At 30.4% G+C, this 20,231-nt stretch overlaps 1 protein-coding gene across 3 annotated transcripts in view; it reads right to left on the reverse strand.

The window, feature by feature from the left end:
- Positions 1-20,231, reverse strand: part of LOC107439004 (inversin) — a 47,746-nt gene that overhangs the window by 13,723 nt on the left and 13,792 nt on the right. For 2 of the 3 annotated variants that reach the window (XM_071181896.1, XM_016051456.3), the window contains exons 2-11: positions 17,516-17,685; positions 15,274-15,532; positions 13,561-13,800; positions 10,982-11,089; positions 10,631-10,829; positions 9,675-9,808; positions 9,263-9,426; positions 8,004-8,125; positions 6,478-6,811; positions 2,280-3,322 (exon numbers count right to left, since the gene is read on the reverse strand). In XM_071181896.1, coding sequence (XP_071037997.1) covers positions 2,280-3,322; positions 6,478-6,811; positions 8,004-8,125; positions 9,263-9,426; positions 9,675-9,808; positions 10,631-10,829; positions 10,982-11,089; positions 13,561-13,800; positions 15,274-15,532; positions 17,516-17,632 — 2,720 coding nt within the window. In that variant the 5' untranslated portion in view covers positions 17,633-17,685. The remainder of the gene's footprint in view (positions 1-2,279; positions 3,323-6,477; positions 6,812-8,003; positions 8,126-9,262; positions 9,427-9,674; positions 9,809-10,630; positions 10,830-10,981; positions 11,090-13,560; positions 13,801-15,273; positions 15,533-17,515; positions 17,686-20,231) is intronic. The other variant, XM_071181899.1, reaches the window with a different exon arrangement.

The raw sequence follows: 20,231 nt of genomic DNA on the forward strand, positions 1-20,231 counted from the left end.
CACTTCCAACATTCATTTCTTTAAACTAAATGCTAAATTTGAATCAAATTTGATTGGTAAACAGAATAAAAAATCTCGTATGATTCGATTTACCTTATGATTCTATTAAGATTTACTAATGAACATAAACAATTTTGCTTAGTAATTAATTTTTTTAAAATTAAAGGCATATTGTTGCAACAAATTTGGTGAGTTCACAAGAATAATTTAACCCCTTGCCTGCCGCAGGCGTATATATACGCTTCTATAAGCCGATGCGTTGACTGCCCCTGGCGTATATATACGCCTTTCAACTACGCATTGCGCAATACACTTTGCCATGCGCTATCAGTAAAACAATTCCACTGCTTTGGAGTGGAATGGAATATAGTGGAAGGAGGGTGGTGAATTTCTAAATTTTCCTCTGCTGACACGGGGTTAATATTTTGGCTTAACAAATAAGTTGATATATTAAATACAATTTGTGTCTGCATCTCATTGTATACGAAGCTGATTGTTGAGTTCTAATTATTACACGAATCTCTTTAACGGTAATTTATAATGGCTACAATGTAATTTGCACAAAAAAACAATAACTGTAAAACGTTTAATGAGTTCAGAGACCAATGTTAATAAGTTAATCTGAAAATGTAGCGCAATAAGGTAATATCATAGAATTGGATAGTGACGATGACCATCAAAACTAATTTTAACAAGTGACGTCATAGTAGGTAAATTGTAGCATTTGTTGATTCAAGAAGCTAATCAGGTTCGACATACAGGCGTGACGTCGCTTACGGGTATCAAATTAAATCTGATTTATTAATAATGGTCAGGTTAATTTGATGGTTAACGATAATCACTTCACTTCTTGAGTTGCAACTACACAATTACGTTCAAAACATCTCCTTTAGCTTAAAACTCTTAATTTAGAAAGCAATCAAAACTAATTTTAAGATATGAATGTAATTCTTCCATCTGTTTATAGTATACTTACATTTACTAAGTATAAATGACAAATTTTCAACCCGATGATTTGTATATATCGGGGGGATCCTGAAATTTATCTACCGAATTTTCACTTTGAATAAGGATTGTAAAAGCATGCAGAACTTGTTGAATATATATCTGTTTAGAACATATTTGTTTGTTTGTTCAAGAACCAGAAATGAATTTATTGAATTTTATATCTGCCATGATTGTCAGTAAAAAATGTATTATTAAATTTATCGGTTTCTGTGTTCATAAAAAATGTCGTACAATGGATGATGATGAAACCGTTAATTAAAATTAAAATAAATCACTTTGAATGCGTCTTTTATTGCAACTAGAAACATATTGGTTCAAATGTAACAAAATAAGTAAATTATTTATTGGTTCTTAAGGAATCCAGTAACAAATTTTTCTGGACAGTGAATTAAGATCATTATAAATGAAATCAACTATTTATTGTATATATGGTTCTTATTTTTAATTAAATAGAATTTTAAAAATTTTCTGAGAATGATTTATTTACCTGAATTTTTGTTTTATAAAATGACATTCTTCTTACTTTTAGGAACAGACATAACTGATTGAGATGCGACATCATTAAAAAGTTAACGTTTAAGAATTTAAATTTATGCATTATTAATCATATTAAAGTTAAAAAAGAAGTATTTCGTATAAAATATGTAAAAATAATATGGATTCCTAAGAGAGACGACAATTTTCATTGTACCTGGACAAACAAAAGTATAAACTAAAAATAATTATGAAATAAAAGTAACTGTATAAAAAACATTCAAGTACAGTAGAAGCTTTATATAAATTACATTGTACTTAAAAATTACATATTCTCATGAAGCATTTTTTTCCTTTTCCATTCCTAGTAAAACCAGAAAAGATCCGTTAATAAAAATAAATTTATAACAGCAAAATAAACCCATATGGTTTGAATGTGTGGTGTATTAAACAGCTGCAATAAGTTTTTTTGTGTATTTTAGCCAATATCTAATAACTCTACTTTCATCGCTAAGGCGTAGCTAACTTGCTTCCAAACCTTACATAATTTTGGTGTGCTTGATATACGTGAAACTTGTCATTTTTATTAAGTGATAGAGATTAAAAAAATCTAATATGGTGATTAATGATAAAATAATAATACATAAAATGTTAGAGTATTATAAAAAAAAGAATTAAAAAAAAAAGAAAAAAAGAATTATTTTATCATATTTTTTTCACTATTACATTTTAAAATTAAACATTGATACCGGATTAAATAACATGTTTAATTTAAAATGTAGTGAAATGCACCTTACTTTTTCAAACTTCTTTGTACTTCTTTCGTTACTGTTGGCCTATTTAAGAGACGAGGATAGCTATCAAATGCTTCTTCTCTCTTCTTTAATTGGGGCAAACTAGATGATCGGGGTTTAGGTACCACAATTTCTTCCTCTTCATCTTCTTCATCAAGACGAAACGTTTCAGCCGCACCACTACTCACTATATAACGAGCAATGTGTTTTTTCTTTGTCCTGCCCGACCTACTCTCTGAGTCAGAATAATGTTCCCTGTCATCATCATCTGATGAGGAAGAAGCCTGATGTCCTCTGTCAACGTCATCGCTAAAACCGGAATCTTTGATTGTTGATTCCAAACTTCGGATGCTGGAGAGGGGGGATTGATTCTCCATGTCAAACCCAGCGGTCATGAGAGAAGAGCGTCGCCTCTCCTGTTCTACCGAGAGCATCTGTGGTGGATTATCTCCATTATGACAGTCGCAGTCACACGTATCTACATCTTCTTCGTGGTTGGAATAGCAATCACATTGCTTGTCCTTCTCATCAACCCTTTCTTCTGGAGACTTTTCTCTTCCTTCTTCTACATCGCCATCTTCTCTCTGATCTTGTGGTTCAACAACATTAGGTTCTGGTTCTGGATCAGTCTGAGACTCTTGAGGCTCCTCTGCCTCAATGACATGAGGCATCGGATAGGAGTCATCGAAAAGCACAGGCTGTGATACTCTGCGAGTAGGAGCCTCTTGCTCAATTGGAGAATCTTGAGACTCTTCCGTCTCTAATACCTGAGGCATTGGATAAGACTCTTCGAAAAGAGTAGGATATGATGGTTTCCTCACGTAAATATCTTGATCAGACACTGGTTCTTTGGGTTCCTCAGTTTCGATTACTTGAGGCATTGGGTAGGATTCTTCAAAGAGCACTGGCTGGGATGCTTTGCGACTGGGGATGTCTCTCTCTAAACTCGTCCGACGTGGTGTTTCTACATCAGTATGATTATTGGAAGCCCCATTTCTAGAAAAGTGATAATTATCATCTGATGGCCTACGATCGCGATTGGAGACCTATAAATCAAAGTTAGAGGAGAGTGTTAAAAATAATGCATACTAAAATCTAAAGGAAGATAAGAAGAAGGAAGAGCAGAAGAAAGTTAGGAAATAGAACAGGGAAATAAAAAGTGGGGGGTTAGAATTTATTTCGAGATAATTCAAATAAAAATGAAATTCCTTAAGGCATAAAATATTTATGTAGCAAATATATATTTGTATTTTATAGTCGAATATTAGAACATTTTGCTAAGTATGAAAAATACTAAGTATAAGCTCAGACCTCAGTATTAAAATTTATTACATTTTTGGTAATGAATTCGCTAGAAAGACATAATAAATACAAAAAAACAGGCACAAAAAGTGTATGAATATGGTGCTATAGATGCTTAAGTATAATTCTAAGTTTAAAAATCTATATGTTTTTGTAATGAATTCACTAGAAGGACTTAATAAATAAAAAAAGGCACGGAACAAAAAGTACTTACTCGAATGAAAACTTTCCTCAGAGTTGCCGAAATAATTTTCTGAGATAAAATAGATTTTAATGGAGATACTTTTCTGAGATAAAATCTATTTTTGATTGAAATTATGTTTCGTAGTTAATAACGTATAAATGTTAGATGTTTTCCTATTGTATTTTTTACAGATACTTTCTAATAATCTACTACTTTTTCCCATGTCTTTTCATTTATTCATTTTTATATAATAAATTTGCTTTTTTTCAATCCAAGTTTTCCTTATGTTTTTTAATTATTTATTTTTCAGGGGGAAAAATAACCCTTCTCTTATGATGGGTTAGTGTCACAGTTACACTTTGTGTAATGTTGCAATTGTTCCTTAATTTAAATCTTTTCCTTTAATTTTTTTAAATCTTTAATTACCTTTAGTTTTATAACAGTTTGAGTTAATTCTATGCGTATGTTTCACGTATATTTTTTTAATTGAGGAATTCTTTTCTTAGTTTCAGCGTAAATATATTGCATATATTTTTGTCTGGCAAAAATTTCACTTGTTTTTTTTTGGAAAAGAATCTTAACTTTCTATTCGCCCTTCTTTAGTCATTTCAAGGGTCATTGCACCTCTGGTCTAATATATTAAGTTTCCTGTAAATACTCTCTTTCCTCGCCTCTTGTGACTAGCCGATTTTTGAAAGAGGATGTCATTGAAAATATTTTATGACTTTATTTTTTTTAAGTCGCCAACTGTCGGCGTTAATTTCTTTCAGTTTTTTTTCTTTTTTGGGAGACAAACTGAGCCAATCTTAATCATCCGCTTTTCAAACTTTCTGCTCCCTGAATTTTAATCGGTTATGGGTTGTCTAGATTTTTCTTAGTCAACGAATTTTTTGAATATTGTAGGATACTTATTCCCTGACTTGTTTTCGATACACCTAAAAGTGTATAGTTTGTCTACGGTAAGAACTCCCGCTGTCACAAAGTCTGAGGTCGTCTGCTGCTATGAAAACAAGAAGAGCTCGTTTTAATGGAGGGTAGCTTCTCTTCACTCTAGGGCTTTCCGAATTGACCGAAGAAAAATATTCCCTTTCTCTCGCCGACACAAGCCAAAATCTGTCCTAAACAATGACCCCACACTCCTATTTAAAATAGTTATACCTCGTTACCATCATAGTCACCGCCACGGGTCCAGATGAATGGCTAAGGGAGTTCTTACTTTAGACAAACTATACCTCCTGTCCTTTTTTTCCAAGATACGGACTTTGGTCTGTATCGAAGGAATTAATTCCTTTTACTACATCCTTTTTCTTTGGCTTTAATATAAATACGAAATCCTCAAATTGTTATTAATTTCAGTAATTTAAATGTCTTTTGTATCGATTTTTTATACCGTTAAATTTTCTTTAAAAATTAAAGATCCTTTCAATTTAAATTTCCCACTTGTATTTACCTTCTTATCACCCATTTTATTTCTAATTAAATTTAGTATGTCTTTGTTAAAACTTTGTCAAAAAGAGCTCTTATTTTATTTATTTATTTATTTATTTTAATTGAAATCAATAATTGTTTTTCTCCATTCAATGACAGAATATTTCATGTCCAAATCCTTTTTACAATATCGTTCCATTTCAATGTATAATAATAATAATATTATAACGGACGATTATTCTGGAACCATTATTTCAATTATTCCATCTTAATATATAGCATATTTAGTCTGCAATAACAACATCCATACTTTTTTTTATCTTTTTATTTGTAACCAGGATGATTAAAAAAATCGTGACCGAAATGAAAAGGCAAAGCAGTCATATGAACGTCACTAGAGAAGCATGCAAATTATGTGTAATATAGAAGGAAAATAAACAAATACAATTTTCTATCACTTGGTTTTGGCTGTATTGCCACCCGTGTTACACATTTTTGACTAATACTATTACAGGAGATGCTCAAAGTTTTGGCTAGTCGGTAGCAGTAGCAGGATACTTCTGGTATGTTTAACAAGGTATTCCATTCTATTTAGCGTGAATGTAATGGGCAATAACCAGAACTATATTAATATTGATTATAAATGATAATATTGAATATTAATATTGATTATAAATGTGTAACATTGAAAATACAGTAAAAACAAAATGATGTGAAATAATTTTTGTTCACGGTCTTAGTATCATTTAGGCTCCGAATAACATTTATAAATTCCTAATCCTTTTGAATCCCTCTGTATAAGCTGAGCAGATTTCACTTTCCCAACGAACATACCATTTCACTACGTTAGAAAAAGTATCATACTTAAACAATTTCGTAAAATTAATTGTACTTTAAGCATAATGTTTTTAAGAAGAGTCGGTAGGGCATATATCAATGATGTTAACATTAAATCAGGGCATTATATCAATAATGTTAACTAACATTTTTCGATGTAGCTTTTCTAAGAAACTTCTTATGATTTCCATTTGAAATTTTTTAGGGATATTGATACATTGAAATTAAAAGTTCTTAGTTCATAATTTTTTTTACAAATTTCTGCCAAAGAAATGAATTAACAGTTAACACAGTGTAAACATGTATATATTCATATTCTGTGGAAAAAAACTGAAGTAATATCTTGTTAAGATACTGAGAAAAGGTACGTCGTAAGAGATCAGTTTTAGCATAATTGGTATATAATATGCCCTACCAACTCTCTTAAGAAAGTAACAATGAAATGGTTACTTTTTCACCAGGACATTCTCTTCTGTAGCCGGTGGATTTTCTTGATACCCTTCGAATCTTCGACCTCTTTGTGTGGAGGTACACTTTCGCAATGATTGGTTTTCCCGATCGCCCCATGACTTGGCACCTTTCACTGGATGATGACATTTTTATTCCTGTTATGCTGTTACTTCTACTGAGGTCTGCCATTGCAGACACTGTTTTAGATTCGACACGAGCTTGAATGTCCACATCTCTTAATTGAGTCTCCGTTTGTGCTGAAGTATCCCTAAGGAGACGACGTTTTGTGCTGGGACTTAATTCCAAAGTTTCTGACAAATGAGTTCCTGTAAATCTATTCGAGAGAGAAAAAAAATTTAAATCGCAAGTTACCCCGTTTTGCACAAGTAGGTTTAAAATTATTGCGACTTGCTTATTATTATTTACTTTACTTATTATTTATGGTACTTTGGATTACGCGCAGTGTCACATAATTGCCTATAAAGCATCGCAAAATTACCTCCATAAACAAAGAGACTCACTAAAAAGTCAGTCGTCGTTACGAAAATATTTTACTACTGGCATGAAGAAATACAATCAAATTTAGAAAATGTTAGCCATTTTAAAATGCTGTTGAGTTAGACGGAGTCGTCAGGATGTGGTAAACTGACTATTTAATTAAATATAATTAGTATCTTTCCACCTGCTAAAACATTTTCAAAATCAACGCACTTCTGTAAGACGTAACAATTATAGGTAACTATTACAGGCTCAAAATAAGAAAACTATTAAAATTGTTACATTTGAGGAATCTGCAAATCAGTGAATTATTAGCTATTATTTCTATAGATTTCTTCAGGATACCAATGCAATGAAAGTTTTTTTTAAAAGTAGAATCGACTGAAATGGCTTTGTTTAAAACATGTGTCAATGTTTTTTTTTGTACATGTTTTGTGGATGACTCAAGGAAAAATAAGTTGAGTGACTCATTGCTTATGACATTATTATGATAAGTGAGACGAAAAAACTTCGCATCAAGAACGAACTTGTCACCATACATAAAGTTTGTGAAATAACAATGTAAGGATATATTCTCTTCAAAATGCATTGCATATTAAAATGCATATTAAAAATGAAACTTTTGAATGAAAAATGAATTAATTAACTTAAAAATGAATTAACTTTTAAAGTATTTGTGAATAATTATGAGTAGAGCACGCTCATCGTTACCTACCGTATTTTTTCAATTTTACAATAACGTATTTTACGTATTTTTTGAATATTTGCATTTTAACGTTCTTTAGTAGTTATTACAAAAAAACGAAAGTTAAATAATTAGAGTAAAATAATTAAAACAAGATACGAAACAAAATAGCTTGTTATGCAAAGAATTGTACAAAATGAGACATTATTAATATTATTAATTAGGCAAATAACTAAATTGTCGTATCATAAAATATTTTTAAATTATATAAAATGAAATACATTAATTAAGAATTCATTTGGATAATTTTTATCTTTACCGAATTCTTATATACATTATTTACCTATTATATTCTCGTTTTTCTAAAAGTTTACTTGCAGGTAAAGCTCCATGAAGATTTAAATATTTGGCACAGCTTCGATTACCACGGTGTAATGCAGCATCAAGAGGTGTCAAATGCTGACCCTAAAAGAAGTTTGTATTTATTATATAGAGATAACTACAGTGAATAGTTTTAAAAGAACTTTTCTGGACACATATATTCGCTTTGATGCATTTATGAAATATGCTTTAAGTTATATCTTCCTGATGGTTTGTTATCATTATTTACTGATGGTTTGTTATCATTATTTTTTACCTATAGCCCCCTGCCTTTAGTGCATACTGTTTGGTGACATTTGTGGGTGTAAGAGAGAAATAATGATGTTGAACGAATATTTCAGATATACACCAAACCGACTATGTGAATTTTGACATTTATCGAAGATTTTAGGAACTTGATGACTTCTTATGGAATTGTTTGAAAGGCAAGAGATTTTGAATCTAGTTGTAATTTTTTTCGGAAGGAGCTTAAATTCAGTAAAGATACATTTGAAAACGGTATTTGCATATGGAGGACTGGTAGAAATATTGTTCGGCTACCGGCAGAGATCGAACCAAGGAGCTCCGTGTCCGTAACCGGATGTTTTAGGAAAGAAGGATTTAGAAAAGGTTTTCCACTTCAGACCAAGGTGACTTGGAAAGCGTTACATGGTACGCATCGCAACTATATAACTTTTTTCTTTGTTATTTAAATTAAATATGAGTAGATCAACAGGAAATAATTTGGAACAGGGGCAAATTATTACGTTCTTAAAAATTTTGGGAAATAAAAATTTATTATTCCAAAAATAGATTTGTTATGTATTTTTAAAGATATATGGGTTCTTACTGTGTGTTGAAAATTTCAAGTTTACTAAATTCGTATACACTTACTTACATATGTACTTAGTTATATTTAACTATAATTATATTATAAATTGATAGTATTACGTTTTTTACTATAGTTGCATCAGCGATCTTCTGCATAATCCCGGGTTTCTATTTTCTTTCCATCTAACAAACTTATTTTAGAAGCATTCCTTAAATAAGACGGGTTTTATTTTAAATTTAAAGAACTTTTCATTTTGCAGTCTGCAAAGTGGAAAGAAATGAAGAAAAAAATTACATAGAACAACAAATTTAAAACTTATATTACTTTTTATACCATCACTGATTTAACATTTGTACAGATATTGTGTTCAAACCGAGAAATAAATTATTCTTGAGATGAAAATGACTTGCTTTGGAATTCCTCATGATGGGATTGACAAAAGCACCGTAGTCCATTAGTACTTTGCACATGTCTACGTTATTTGTAATGGCAGCGATATGCAGTGGCGTTCTCCCATTTGCATTTGAAACGTTAACGGAGCCCTGATGTTGTTGCAGCAGCCATTCCACGAGATCTAAAAGAGTTATGGTTAGTAAGAATAGGTTAAATATGGTAGTAAGAGTAAGTGCATTCTGATTTTATGCAATTATGTCATTTGAAAGAGCTATGGTAAGTTGATAAGAATATCTTAAGTATGATAGAGGAGTACTGTAATAAATGTTAAATGCATTATGACTTTCGAAAGTTCTGAAAAGCAATTGTAGTAAATGCATGAAAAAGATGAACGAAACAGAATTGAATTGTTCACTTATTTTAACAAACCTTTCCGACCAGATTGGACAGCTTCGTGAAGCGGCATATCACCTTTGGTGTTCCTCAACCATAAGTTCGCTTTGTGGTGTGCGAGTATCTTTAGGGTCTCTAACTGTCCTTTGGCAGCTCCACAGTGGGCAGGTCTAAATAAAGTAAAACATCGTGAAGATTTGAAATTCTCTATTATATCTACGAGTTTCTTTAAACAATGCAAAAAATTGAAGTACATCTTTATAAACTTTTCTTACTAATCATTGGTTACTTAATTATCATTATATAAACTAATTCAGATGCTTCTTGAAAAATAATTTCAAACGATATATGCTTCCTTAAAAACGAAATGCTTCATCCCTAGTAGCGAACAATATCAGTTAAGTCTTCATGGGCAAGAGACCAATAGTCATAAATCTTGGTTGAAAAATGACCACAGGGGATGTTATCATTTAATATTTTACCTAGATAGGGCTTATTTAGAATTACTCGATTCACCTGATGTTTTATGTCCATTATTCAGCCCATATCAAAACTATATAAGTTTGAGTTTGACCTATTCAGACTTTATTTTTTGACCAATATTCAGCTTAGGATGGATCTATGCTGTTGTCCTGGGCTAAAGTCCATAGGGGTGAAATATTAATGTAAACTCAGTCTTGGTCCTCCAATGTATGTATGTTCTTGTAGGATCTTTGTTGAAAAAATTTTGAATTTTTCCAATTTTACCCCTATATAATGTAAACATAATTTTTAATATTGAAAAATAAAACAAACCCCATAGTGGAAGCTTAAGTAAATTCTCGAAATCCACAATACAAAAGGAAAAAAAGAAAGTTGTCAGCGCTGTCCCATATCAAACTAATTGTCCCTCTTAAAAAATGTGGAATCCTAACTTGGCAAAAGCCGAATTAAAACTAATTCAAATTGAATTGCTGGTGACCTCTTGTAAAATAACTCTAATATTTACTCACGTCCTATTTTTGTGATCTTGCTTGTTTGCATCTGATCCAAAATTCAGGAGAAGATTTGTGCAGTCAGCATGTCCCAGAGTGACAGCATAAAACAATGCGGAACAACCGCTGTCATCAATCTTATCGACTTCGGCTCCACATAGTGTTATTATTGTTTCTAGGCAATCCACGTGACCTCGACTGGCCGCGCAGTGAAGAGCTAAGCACAAAAAAATACAACTTGGATAGTGTTTTTATCAGATTTAAATTTACAGAACTGTTTTTTAAAAAAAGAGGCTTTTTACGATGAGTTAGTAAACCATAAAATAGAAAAGAAGATTGTTTTAAAATAAGCCTGTAATAAGTTATTACCTGTCAAACCGTCTCTGTCTATGGCATTGACATCGGCTCCAGACTTCACAAGGGCCAGAATGGCATCACTGCTTCCTGAAGGACAGTACGTTTTACTAGCTCTTGTCTCTTTAATCAGACAATAATATAAACTTCAAATTAATCTTGTAAAAAATCACGAGTATAAAACTAAAAAGCACATTTACGCTCACACATACTTACGCTCAAATATCTTAAACTTATTTTACGCAACAAAATCTTTATACATATTAAGTTCGAAAAAGTAGTTTATATAGTGTATTTTTCTAAACATTGATAATATATATAAGTTTGAATATGTTTTAGGGATTAGTGAACTCTTTGTATAATTTTAAGACGAGGTTTTTTCTTTGAAAAAATATTAGAATTCACTAAAAAAATATTGTTAGGTATTATACGAGATTTTCAAAAAAGCCAAAAGATTCTTCACGCTTTTCTAAATAAAGCTTTTCTAAATAAATTTTTGGGCGAAAGCTCTTTTTCATTAATTGAAATAAATAAATATAAACATCAAGTAATAATATATTAATAAGGAGTGTAGTTTAAAAAAAATTATATACCATGAAATGTAAATATAAGATTTAAAAGTAGTAGCTTCAGATAATGTTTATGTATGTGTGCTAAAATTTACAGTTTTGAGAATGTAGAATAATCGAACAGACGGAGAAACGGACTAAAAAAATCATAAAAAATACTTGTAATCTAGTTATAATAAAAATTAAAACTGTTGAATAATCGTTACACTCTTTAACAGAAGATGTGATCCCTTTAAAGAGAACGATTACTCTTCATCTTGTACTAAGTAATAAAGATAAAGGATTTTAAATTTTATTTCTGAAACGCATTTTGAAAAAAATTCATGCAATATAATGTTTAAAAGTTTTTTTCTTCTAAAATTTCGTTCTAAATATATAATCCTGTAAAATCTAAGTTTAATAAAATTAGCTTGAGTTGTGCTATCAAATTACCTTGACAAGTATTCAGCTTATAATTTGTAAAATGTGGTAAAACATATCAAAAAATAAAAGCAGTCATTTTAGTCAATTTTGAAAGTTTTCACGAGTAGTTTTTATTTGCTTTCTGAATACATAAACCAAAGATATATACGTGTTTCTATTTCATCTTTTTAGCATAGACTTAACATTGTAACAATGAAACAAAATGCCCACATTCCTTTCACTCAAGAATTTTATCGTAAATGTTGATAATTTCTTTACTTCCATATTCTGGTAAAATTAGTCATGAATATATATCTAACATTAACAGAAAGTTCTGATACAACATTGAAATATCTTATTTACTAAGAAGAACTTCTTACTGATAGGAAAATTTCAGTAAGGAAAGCACCACAAAAATTACATTATAAAATCATAATGAAGAAATAAATTGTAATATTAAATATGGATTACAAAACCTAATAAATTACACAAATGAAGTATAAAGAATATTTTGAAATTCAGTTAAGTCGATTAGATCATGTAATANTAAATAAATATAAACATCAAGTAATAATATATTAATAAGGAATGTATTTCAAAAAAATTATATACTATGAAATGTAAATATAAGATTTAAAAGTAATAGCTTCAGAGAAAGTTTGTGTATGTGTGCTAAAATTTACAGTTTTGAGAATGTCGAATAATCGAACAGACGGATAAACGGACTTTAAAAAAAGCATAAAAAATATTTGTAATCCAGTTATATATAAAAATTAAAATTGTTGAATAATCGCTACACTCTTTAACAAAAGATGTGATTTTTCGTCGAGAAATTCGATACATGATCCCTTTAAAGAGAACGACTACTCTTCATTTTGTTCTAAGTAATAAATGGAAAAGATTTTAAATTTTATTTCTAAACTGCATTTTGAAAAACATTCATGCAATATAATGCTTAGAAGTTTTTTACTTCTAAAATTTCGTTCTAAATCCTGCAAAATCTAACTTTAATAAAATTAGCTTGAGATTGTGCTATCAAATTACTTTGACAATTATTCAGCTTATAATTTGTGAAATGTGGTAAAACATATCAAAAAATAAAAGCAATCATTTTAGTCAGTTTTGCTAGTTTTCACGAGTAGTTTTTATTTGCTTTTTGAATACATAAACCAAAGATATATATATGTGTTTCTATTTCAACTTTTTAATTTGTTTCTATTTCAACATAGACTTAACATATTATAACAATGAAACAAAATGTCCACATTCCTTTCACTCAAGAATTTTATTGTAAATGTTGATAATTTCTTTACTTCCATATTCTGGTAACATATTTACTTCCATATTCTGGTCATGAATATTTATCTAACATTAACAGAAAGTTCTGATACAGCATGAAATATCTTATTTATTAAGACGAACTTCTTACTGATAGGAAAATTTCAGTAATGAAATCACCACAAAAATTACATTATAAAATCATAATGCAAAAATAAATTAAAATATTAAATAAGGATTACAAAACCTAATAAATTACACAAATGAAGTATAAAGAATATTTTGAAATTCATTTATTCAGTTAAGTCGATTAGATTATGTAATATATGCTTTTATAGATCTCACCTCCACTCGCTGCCCATAAAAGGGGAGGGCGACCATCTCTGTCGACTACAGAAACGTCTACACCACGTGATAGAAGTTTCTGAAGTACAGCTATTCCTACTCGCACATCATTGCCCATCTCACTGTTTGGTCCACACATCTGTGCAGCGTAGTGGACTGGGTAAGCTCCGTGAATATCTGGGGTTGAAGCGTCTGCACCAGCGTTAATCAGCAAATCCAAACACTCCCAGTCACCACTAACTATTCCAAATAAAACGAACGTATAAAATGGAATTGAAAATATGAGTGTATATTATAGTAATATAAGTAACAATGTTACATAATCTTAACTGGGAAAGAAATATAGTTCTATATTCATCCAATTTTCATTATGGTTCAATAAATAATCTTTTATTCTCTAAAATATTTAACTTGTGTGTTTATTATGATCAACAAAATTTCTCAATCTTAATAAAACTACATAAATCCTCCTAAAATCACTTTGTCGAAGAAAGTTAATTAAATTGGGAGAATGACTTTTGGAGAACGGTATTGATACCACCATAATCTATCTATTTCCCTTATCTTCTCACTAAAAACTCTGAAATTTCCTATCTATCGGCAACACTATTCATTTTGTTTGGTTGCCTTAAGTAATAATTTAAGTAGTATTGAACAGCTAGTTATACGTAAAGTATTTATTTAGAATATTATATTTTCGTAAAAAAAGAAACTTAATTACCAAGTAATTAATTATTAAGCTTTATTTTTGATCCTCTCTGAAAATGGCTGCATAAATTTTACAGTACAGCACGTGATGGAACACTGAGATGAGCTTTCTGTCTTATCTCACTACAGAAATAGAAATAATTTTAATGCTTCTGATGTCTACTATGCTGAAATGTCCAGAATTCATACTTACGGTGGTTTGTGTGATTTAATGGCGGCTGGGCAGATTTTAAATTATTTCCAAAATCCGATACATAAAAAATGTGACATTATCACGGACAGAGTTAACATTGAAATCAAAGTACTTCCACTCGGCCACCAGGTAAATGGTTAGAAAGATTAATCAATACATTGTTCATAACTAATTCAGGTGTTACGATTGTAGGAGGGGTTGAAGAATTAAAATATTTAAATACGTTTCGGCAGTATATTCGGCAAGGTTACCATCAAAGCTCGTATGTTGCATGAAATAATTTCGAATGGTGACCAAGCTGGTTGCCAAATGGCGGCTAGTTCATGAAATAAATGTTACAAGAAATTATACTCTTCCTGATCGTTTTTCCATTCATCCCATTTCTATAAGGACTCTCTTTAAATGTATATTGGGGAACTCCTATTTTTCACTTAAAATATCTGCATATGCATTTTTTTAATTGAGACCTCACAAAAATAAAGTTTTTATTTGTTAGCTTAATTAGTTGAAGTAAATAATCGAACAGAAATTGGTTCTGTTTACTGAAGACAAAATACAGTAAGACGTTATATCTTAAAACACAACTAACAATTTGTTTTCAAATCCCTGTGTTGAAAAAAAGTATTTTACAGAATATTCTACTTATGTACTTAAATGTTGTGTTTAGATTGCAAATATTTTAACCGTCAAAGTTAAAAATTTAAATGCTAAAAGTGTCCCAAGATACGATTCTCGCCTTTACACGCTTTATAAGAATATTTTTTTAAAAAAATTATGAAAAGCGCATTAAAAAAGATGTAAAGCACTATTACCTGTTGCCCAATGTACGCAAGAATGTTTTTCGCTATCAACTGCACTTGAATCTGCTCCTCGTGCCAATAAATATTTTACCAAACACTTGTTGCCGCTTATGACAGCCAAGTGCAGTGGAGTATAGCCTTCATCGTCAGCAGAATTCAGCAATGATGGGGCTGATGAGTGGATGAGATTGGCACACTCTGTGCTGTTGTTCTCGGCGCAATAATGAAGAGCATTCTTTCCTGTGCGATCTCGCTGTAGGGCAGCTCCAGGCTGTTGTTAAAGCAAATAATAAAAAAAAAAACAATCGTTATTAAAATAAAAATGTCCTTATAAAAATATGCTTTTATTTGACTTAAAATTTTTATTTAAATAATTATTCAGACAAAATCACTATTTTATTTTAACGTAATTTTTAAATTCCATTTTAAGACACTTCATTTTATTCAAATAAGTATAATGATTGAAGAGAGGCAAGATTTTTTATAACATTGTATATTTGCAGTTTCTGGAAAATAAATGTTCATGATTTTCAATAGGAACTAAAAATACTCTGTTTTTATAAATGTGAATATTTTTTAACACTTTAAATTCAATTTATTAAAATTCAGTGATTTAATTATTTTAGGAAATCATTTATTTTCTTTGGAAACTAAATTAAAAAGACGTCTAAAAGGAATTTTTTAGAATTAAAAGTCGTCTGGTGAACGGATTAGCTTTTTTTTTTCTTCTCTAGCCTTAATCTTTTAGTTTTCAATTTCATACAAAATAAATCGTTTAGTTAGCTCCATTTTTCTTAATAGTATGGAATTTAAAAACCGAATGAAACTTATTGGATAAGTGAAACATAATATATGAGATATGCATAAGTTTAAGAAAATGATAACTTAAGAACAGATCATTTGCGTTTAAATATTATATTAGTTTTTATCGAAATATTTATTATTCATTGATAATTATTTTTATTTAACGGAATCATAAAGTGGCAAATTTATCAATCGAAGTTAATTAATATTTTAAGTACAAAACTGTTTTAAATATTCTTAACTAATATTTATATATTTTTTTAATACAAGACATCTGTTTTTTTTCCCCATCATGATTACTTTACCCTTTTTCATTGTTAAAGAGTTTATTTTAACAAATTAGAACGAAACTGTCACAAAATAATGATTTACCAAAAAATAAATTAAAATAAAATAAAAAATTCTAAAATGACAATACGTACTGACATAACAATCTTTTGGAAAATATTTTTCTTTAAAAAAATGCGTTTTAAATTTTTTTTAACTATTTTCTTTAAGAAAGTCTGTTCTTATGACAATTTACCCCTCTTTGATTACAGGCTTCATTTTTTTATAATGAAAATGTCACAAAATTTTTATTTAACAAAGAAAGACAAAAAAAGTTCTGTAACGAAAATACTCACTGATATAACATTCTTTCAAAAAGCATTTTAATAAATATTTTTCTTTAAAAAATTAAAATGTTTTGAAAAGTTTTGACGATTTTCTTTAAGGATCAATTTCTAGGATCGCTAGGATTTCAATCGCTAGGATCAATTTCTGACCACTTACCCCGTTTTAATTCTAATGTTCCTTTTTTGAGATTTAAAATTAGTGATTAATCACTACACTATCTACCATTAAGTATTTGTACACGTGTGATTGAAAAGAAAAACAAACTTTATTCATAATCAATAGTTGGTAGAGTCTCCACGAGAGACAATTACAGCGTGAACCTTCCGGGGCATACTTTCCACAAGTCTTCGTGTGACGGTATTTTCTTCCACTCGGCTTGGAGAAGACACGTAAGTTCCTTCACTGATTTTGGACTGGTAATACACCCCTTAATTCGGCGATCCATCTCGCCTCAGAGGTTCTCGATAGGGTTCGGGTCTGGGCAGGCCAGTCCATTCGATTAACCCCACTGGCACCATACCAAGCCTTGGTGACCCTCGCAACATGGCAGCTGGCAATGTCGTCCTGGAAGTAACAGGGGTCCACCCAGTAAAACTGCCACGACGTCGGAAGCACATTGTCATCCAAAATAGTGCAGTAGGCATCTTGCATGGGACTAATGCCGATGTTGTTCCCTACACGATATAATATACCGGCGGACGGCGTGACGTATCTCAGGACCGCCATTTGCGTAGGTGTCCAAATATTTATTGGTTAGATAGTGTATAAAGAGATTTCGAAAAATAATAGATTTCAAAAACATTCTTTCTCTTTCGAATGTTTGAGGGGAGATCACCTGTCTGTCTAGGATATTTCTGACGTCTTCCTTATTCTCCTGTTGACATGCGAGCATTAAGGAGGAGTGACTTGGTGATAGAGATCGCTGGATCTTCTTATTACGCCTCAGTTCCATGAACGGAGCGGATCAGCTCCATTCTATCACATCAGGGCATGTATGTTTGTATCCTGAAATATAACGTGCCGTTCATTACAATTATTATGTATATTCATTTTTAATTATTTCAACAATCTCATTTCTACAGGGTGTATCTAATGGCCACTCTTAATATGTATTTTTGAAACTTCTTCTCAAAAATAAAGTTAACAAAGTTGGTAAGTTATGGGTAGCAAATCAATATTTAGGGGAGGAAAAAATACAAAATAAAATTGAAACCTAATGAATCACTACTGAGGAAGGTGGGTTTAAGAGCATAAAAATCTGTTTGGTTGCCCGGGAGTTTCAAGATGATTCTTAGAAACATCTACAAATTTCATGAAACAATCAGACTTGTTTTGCTGTTTTTCAATTTTGCCATCCCCTTTATACTGAATCGATAGATTTCGATAAAGTTTTTATTTCTCGCTTTAAAATTACTTTGAAGCCCCTCTTAAGGATACTTTTTTTTACTTCAGTTTAGACAAGGATTCTAAATACGATAATTACGGAACAATCTGGATACTCTTTCGCTTCTTTATTTTTTTTATATATTTATTTTGTTAAAGTTACGCTACACTAATGGGCTATCAGCGACTGCCTGTCGTTCATCTTTAATGATGATCCGAAGATATTAATGATCATCATATTATCACAAAATGCGCATTACACTACCAATATTTAAATCGGTGGAAGGCATAAAGTGGTATTGATTAGCTGGTCTCCGTACCAAGCTCTACAACCACCCAACCGTTTTTATTGTTTATCTTTTTCTTTATGCTATCTTAAAATGTATTACTTATTATTAAGAAAATAAGTCGATGTTTGAAAACATTTTTTAGACACTTTAGAATAAGATTTAAATTACTCTTATCCTAATACACAAATGGGATACAATGAGCTATTTTCTTTTGGAGTTATTATGCTTTTTAAAAGAAATTGAAATACATTATTTTTAATAGTTTTTAATAATATATTTATCATTGTAAAAAAAGGAAAAAAACTCTGATTTAAATGTATCAAAATGATTTAAAACACAAATACTAACTGTTATGTTAATTTTTCAGCCATATCCTTTTGTGAGATTGAATAAAAAATATGAAATATTAACTTATAATTTTCTAAATATGTCTCAATGCAATAAATAGCTCTGTTGAATAAGCTCCACCAGACTATGCATAAAAATACTAGTTTAAAGATATCTTAACAATCACTGCGGAAATAACAATCCTTATCCCCCCTCCGAAAGCATTTTAAAATCTAAAATTTGTAATCATAAAACAATTTCTATTTCTATCGAAGTTTGCATGACTAAACTGCGTGCCAGACTTATCAGTTTATAGAATACCCGTTGAAAAGAACTCATTTTAAGTAATCAATATATTTAGCATGATAAATATTATCAACAGCATGACATACTTTTGAATCGGAAATCGAATGCATACTAACAACAAGCGTTATAAAATTTATTCATCGCTTATTTCATTTGCATTGGAACTGCTATGCTTTGAAACATGTTTATTGTTATACGTTGATCGTCCTCCTTTTTATAGAAAACATTTTACTGTAAATAAAATCACTAAGAGAAAAAAGCTATTTTTTTCCTTGAAAAATTTAATAGAAAAAGGACTTTCTTTCATAGCGCAAAACTATTAGAGCCATTTAAATCACTTTATTGAAAAATTCTCATCTAACTCACTTTTATCAACGTAAAACTGGAACGAAATATCTATTTTTTAGAGCTTTCGCATTTTCCTTTCATAGCACTTTATTTCCTAAATTATTCCTCAATACATAGTGAAAAATTCAGGAACGCATTGATTTATAAATATTGGACAAAATTACTGCAACCTTTGCGCGATAAAATGTTGAACCATATTATTGTGAGAATTCATTCTTCTTAATCTCAGTACACCATTAGGAACAATTTTAATAGAAATAGGGTACAATTTAACACCTTCTTAAGGTTAAAGCGAATCTGTTACTGTTTAAAACACCGATTTTATGGTTGAACTGATTTTTTTGAGAAAGCAGAGGAAAGTCCAAACTTGAGATATTCTTTTTTTATTTCAAGATTATAACAAAGCCATTATGATGATGTCTTTTATTATATTTTATGTACAATGAGCAAAAAAATATAAATAAATTAATTAAACGAACTTTTGATCTAATAATCGCATTTTGACATAATAAGACTCAATCTTAATGGCTTGAGGGTGGACCTCAAATAAAAATGTTAATTAGTTAACCTCAAATTTTTTTTAATTAATTAGTTCATGATATTTAAAGTAACGAAATCAGACACAAAAAACGTACTTTCTCTGAATAAACAAGCCTTTTTTTCGACAAATTATAACACCTGATCTCCAATCAGGTGTCATAAACAAGTGTAGCCGCAGGTGTAGCCACAATCAGGGGTAGTCGCAATCAGGGAAAGAAGGTCCCTACAGTTTGGTCAAGTTGTGGGTTCAAAGTTTGGCCCCTTAATGTCAGTTTTACTTTTTGCTTATTTTGCCAAATCTCGAGAATTTTTCAAGGGAATTAAAACATATTTGTACACAATGATAAAATTCGTTTA

This window comes from Parasteatoda tepidariorum, chromosome 1 (assembly GCF_043381705.1).
Source record: "Parasteatoda tepidariorum isolate YZ-2023 chromosome 1, CAS_Ptep_4.0, whole genome shotgun sequence".
In the NCBI taxonomy this organism is placed as follows: Eukaryota; Metazoa; Arthropoda; class Arachnida; order Araneae; family Theridiidae; genus Parasteatoda; species Parasteatoda tepidariorum.